This window comes from Fukomys damarensis, unplaced genomic scaffold (genome assembly GCF_012274545.1).
Source record: "Fukomys damarensis isolate Sample0158 unplaced genomic scaffold, DMR_v1.0_HiC HiC_scaffold_37, whole genome shotgun sequence".
NCBI lineage: Eukaryota > Metazoa > Chordata > Mammalia > Rodentia > Bathyergidae > Fukomys > Fukomys damarensis.
This window is the reverse complement of record NW_022900949.1, coordinates 6,689,147-6,693,864: the sequence shown is the minus strand read 5'-3', so window position 1 is coordinate 6,693,864 and position 4,718 is coordinate 6,689,147. Positions and strand designations below refer to the sequence as shown.

At 50.0% G+C, this 4,718-nt stretch overlaps 1 protein-coding gene across 1 annotated transcript in view; it reads left to right on the top strand.

Moving 5' to 3' along the window:
- The first annotated feature begins 6 nt into the window (after positions 1–6).
- Rgl3 (ral guanine nucleotide dissociation stimulator like 3) overlaps positions 7–4,718 on the top strand; it is an 11,004-nt gene continuing 6,292 nt past the window's right edge. Inside the window, exons 1-3 of the mRNA XM_010635053.2 lie at positions 7–184; positions 304–515; positions 4,471–4,709. Coding sequence (XP_010633355.1) covers positions 141–184; positions 304–515; positions 4,471–4,709 — 495 coding nt within the window. The 5' untranslated portion in view covers positions 7–140. The remainder of the gene's footprint in view (positions 185–303; positions 516–4,470; positions 4,710–4,718) is intronic.

The window sequence follows — 4,718 nt, the reverse complement described above, 5'->3', positions numbered from 1 at the left end:
CCGCCGCCGCCTCCGGGGTCAGTGTCCACAAGCTTTCTGGATCCCAGACCCGCACCTGGGCTTGAGAACCGGGGCGCGCTGTTGCCCCAGCGCCTCCCTCCGAAGCCACCTGATGGGGACCTCTTCCCAGGACAGAGAGCATGAAGGCAGGCGCGCGGGAGCCAAGCCTGAACGACAATCTGAGGTCAGGCCCTGGGCCGCCTGGGTGGGGAGAGGGGAGGCCTGGGCAATCAGGGCTCGACCTTCAGGCCCGGTGGGAGGCGCCCGATCTCGGGTCCCCATCTGAGGCCCCCCTCTGGCCAGGGCCGTGGTGTCCGTGCTGGGCTCTTGGCTTCGGGATCACCCTCAGGATTTCCGAGACCCCCCTGCCTACTCGGACCTGGGTAGTGTCCGGATCTTTCTGGGCTGGGCTGCCCCAGGGGGTGAGGAGGCCCAGGAAGCAGAGAAGCTCTTGGAAGAGTTCTTGGAGGAGGCCGATGGAGAGCAAGAAGAGGAGCAGCCTGCGCTGTGGGCAGGTGAGGGGTGCTGGGTACTAGATGCATTCTGGGAAGGCCTTTTCTGTATGATCCCTCGAATCTGCAATCCTCCTGCCTCAGCCTCCCAAGTGTTGGGATGACAGGTGTGCACCATGACACCGGTCTTGAGCTAGGTTTTAATTTTGTGTGTGCTTCAATTTCTCCACCTGTAAAATACATCATAGCTCCTTGTTCAAAGTATCATCAGTGAGCCGGGCGTCGTGGCGCATGCCTGTCATCCCAGCACTTGGGAGGCTGAGGCAGGAGGATCGCCAAGAGTTTGAGGCCAGCCTGGGCTACATAGCTGGGATTCCAGGTGTGCTCTGCCATGCTCGGCTCCTTGGTCCTTTATAGAAAACATCTGTGACTTCCACTATGCAGAAGTTTTGGGGTAGAAACGTCATCTCCACAGAGTGGCTTCCTATGACCTTCTCCCAACAAAATCCCTTCCCACCCTGTGCCCTCATACCCTGTCTCTTCTCCCCCACCACGCTCTGATACCCCTTCCTGTTGAATTCCTGGTGAGGAAGAGGAGGATCCTACTGGTGTCATCGCTGGCTCTGTCCCCAGCAGTAACAGCAGGGATTAGTTGAGTGGATAACTGCCTCCTGCTTAAAAGTATCAGCTTTGGCCCATCTGTGCTGGATCTGATCAGTATTCCAAAGCTCCTGGGGCCCTAATCCTAGCCCTCTAATCCTCAGATTAAAGTGACTGTATCCCCCCTCCTTCCACACAAAGTAGCAGCTACTTCTGTGGTCCTGGCCATAGACTCTCATTTATATAGTTTTAGTCCCTACCTGAGGTCCCCTCCTGGTTATAAAGTAGTCTTCTTCCCTCGACACCCAGGTTTTATCAGTTGATTCTAAGTCATTGGAGCTATGCGAGCTAATGTGGTAGCTTCTAGCCCATGTGGCAATTTCATTAAAGTTAAATTTCAATAAATGAGCCACACATGGTGGTGCACGCCTGCCATCCAAGAATTCAGAAGGCTGAGGCAGGAGGATCACTGAGATCGAGGCCAGCCTAGGCTACATAGGGAGACCCAGTCTCAAAAAACAGCAGCAGGGTCAGGGATTTGGCTCAGTGGTTCTGCCACCTGCCTTGCAAGCACAAGGTCCTCAGTTTGATCCCCAGTACAAAAAAGAAAAAAAAATTTCAGGGTGATTTTAAAGCACATCTGAGTTTCGCCCCCTCACATTTACTAGGCACCTCTGATAAGGACTTTTTTTTTTTTTTTTTTTGAGGAGAGGGCTCCCTATGTAGTCCAGGCTGGCCTCAAATTCACTGTGATCCTCCTGCATCAGCCTCCTGGAATTACAGGCGTGCACAACTACACCCAACTTTATTTTTTTGAGGCAGGGTTTACTATATTGCCTAGACTTGTCTCAAACTTATGTGTATAAGCCATCCTCCTGCCTCAGCCTCTAGAGTAGCTGGGACTGTAAGCACATACCATAGCACTTGGTTTGACAAGGAATTTTGTTTTTTTAATTGGTGCTGGGGTTTGAACTTAGGACCTTGCGCTTGTGAGGCAGGTGGCAGAACCACAGAGCTAAATCCCTGTCTCTGACAAGAACTTTGAAATGTGTAACTTTCATGCTCAGAAACATTTCCAGAAAAACCAGCATGATGGCGCACTCCTGTAATCCCATCACTCAGGAGGCTGAGGCAGGAGGATTGCCATGAGTTGGAGGCCAATCTGGGCTACATAGTGAGTTCAACGCCAGCCTGAACTATACAGCAAGACTCTGCCTCAAAAAAAAAAAAAAAATCAGACCGGGTGTGGTGCACACTGGTAATCCCAGTACTCCGGAGGCAGAGGCAGGAGGATCGCTGTGAGTTTGAGACCAGCCTGAGCTACATAGTGAGTTCCAGGTCAGTCTATATATATATATATATATATATATATATAATTTTCAGATCTCCTCATTGTCCCTGGATTCTCTTTTCTACAGTTGTTTCTTCAGGTTGGAATACAAAGAAATTCCACTCAAGGAATGTCTTAGTTTTTCTTACTGTATAACGGTGGCTTTCGTTGCTGTCACTGGGAGGAAAGGTCAGGTACCCTCACATCCGTCTTGACTGACCTATCTGCTTCCTCATGGTGTCCTGTGGCATGTTCTTCTATCCCTCGTAGCTGCTCTAAGATCTTGATTAGGTGTAGATATATTTTCCCCTCAGTGCCTATTTGTGAAAACTAATATTTTCTGGCTGGAGATGTAGTTGAGTGACAGAGCACTTGCCTACCATGCACAAGGCCCTGGGTTCCATTAACAGCACCACAAAAACAAAACAAACAAAAGTTGAATTTTTTGATGATAGCATGGATCAAACTCAGGGTACTTTACTACTGAATTGTGTAACAGTCCTTTCTGAATTTTATGTATGTAGAGACAAGGACTCACTGTGTACCTCAGGCTATCCTTGAACTCATAGAGCTTCTCCTGCCTCAGCCTCTCTCGTGCTAGGCATCTCCATGCCTGGCTTATTTATTTATAGATTTGATTTGGGGGCACGTGGTCTCATTATGTAACCCAGGCTGGCAACTAACTTATGATCCTCCTGCTTCAGCTGCTGAAGTGCTAGGATTGTAGCTATGCCACGCCTGGCTTTATTTTTCATTTTGACACAGGTCTCATTAAATTGCTCAGACTGACTTCCATTTGTGATCCTCCTCCTCCTGCCTCAGTCTCCCACGTAGCTGGGATTTCAGATACTTGCCACTGCACCTGGTAATAAACTGATATTTTGTGAGACCACCTGTTCTAATTTGATTTTTTTTTTGAGACGGGGGTCTCACTATGTAGTGAGACTGACCTGAAACTCACTGTGTAGCCTAGACTGGTCTCGAACTCACAGCAATCCTCCTGCCTCAGCCTTCCGAGTGCTGGGATGACAAGCGTGTGCCACCACACCCGGCTCTTTTATTTATTTATTTTTTGTTATTGTTGTTTTTGAGCACCGGTTCTAATTTGAAATGAGAGATGATTAAACAGACTGACAAAGGTAATCATAAAAGAACAATATTTTGCGACTAGGAGGGAGGAAAAATGAAAATCATTTACACAACAGTCCCATGCACGGTGCCTGGGGCCACCCACGATCTGTCCTGTCTCACTTGGGCACATGCTGAGAGTGTCCGTGCCTTTACTTGTAGGAGGGGCGCAGGGAAGGGGACAGCCACAGGCGCCAGCTAATGCCGGGAGTGCACTGGCCATGCAAGGACAAGAACAGAAATGTGGGCAACAGTGTTTTCCAAAGGGGTGAATGACGTTTGCAATTTCCAAACAAGCCTGAAGTCCAGTCTTGCATGGTCCTCCCCCATTCCTGGAATCAGAATAATTTGTTTGGGAGCAAAACAGTCAGATGCGAGGTGCAGATTATAGTAAATAGATTTTTCCATGGTACAGTGGTCAAGGGACGTTTCCATCCTCACTGAATAGCCCTCCCTTCCCTTAAAGGCAAGAGCTGAATTTCCTAAACATCCTCAAGACAACGCCATCGGTAAAGCCCACTAAGGAAAAATATTCCTGTCTATTGAATGGTTTCGTTTGTTTTTTGAACACGGGGTCTTGCTATGTAGTTCAGACCTGCCTTGAACTCACTGTGTCGCGCAGGCTGGCCTTGAACTCAACTGCGATCCTCCTGCTTCAGCCTCCTGAATGAGCTGGGATTACAGGCATGCGCCATCATCAGGCCTAGATTGATAATTTCATTCATTTACTTTTGCAGCGCTGAGAATTGAGCTCAGGGTTTTTGTACTGAGCTGTAGCCACAGCACCGCCATCCCCTTTTTATATGTTTATTTATTTATGTGTTTTTGAGAGAGCATCTTGCCAAGTCACTAAATTTGAATACACACTTGCGATCCTCCTGACGCAGTGTCCCAGACGGCAAGGCTCACAGACGTGCGCACACCGTACCGGGTCCAGTGTGACATTTTTCCAACCCTCAGGACCTCCAAGGGCCGCCCAGCCCCCCAGACCTTACTCCCCGGAAGGCTTCCCAGAAGAGGAGGGAGGGCCCCGGCGGGAAGGTCCCGAGCTCCTGGACTGCGGAGTGGACGAGGTGGCCGAGCAGCTGACCCTCATGGACGCGGTGGGGACCCCGACGGTGGCAGGTTGGGGTGCTGTGGGCGGGGGCGCAGGTCACCCTGAGAACCCGTCTCCCCCACCCCAGAAGCTCTTTTCGCGCGTGCGGCCC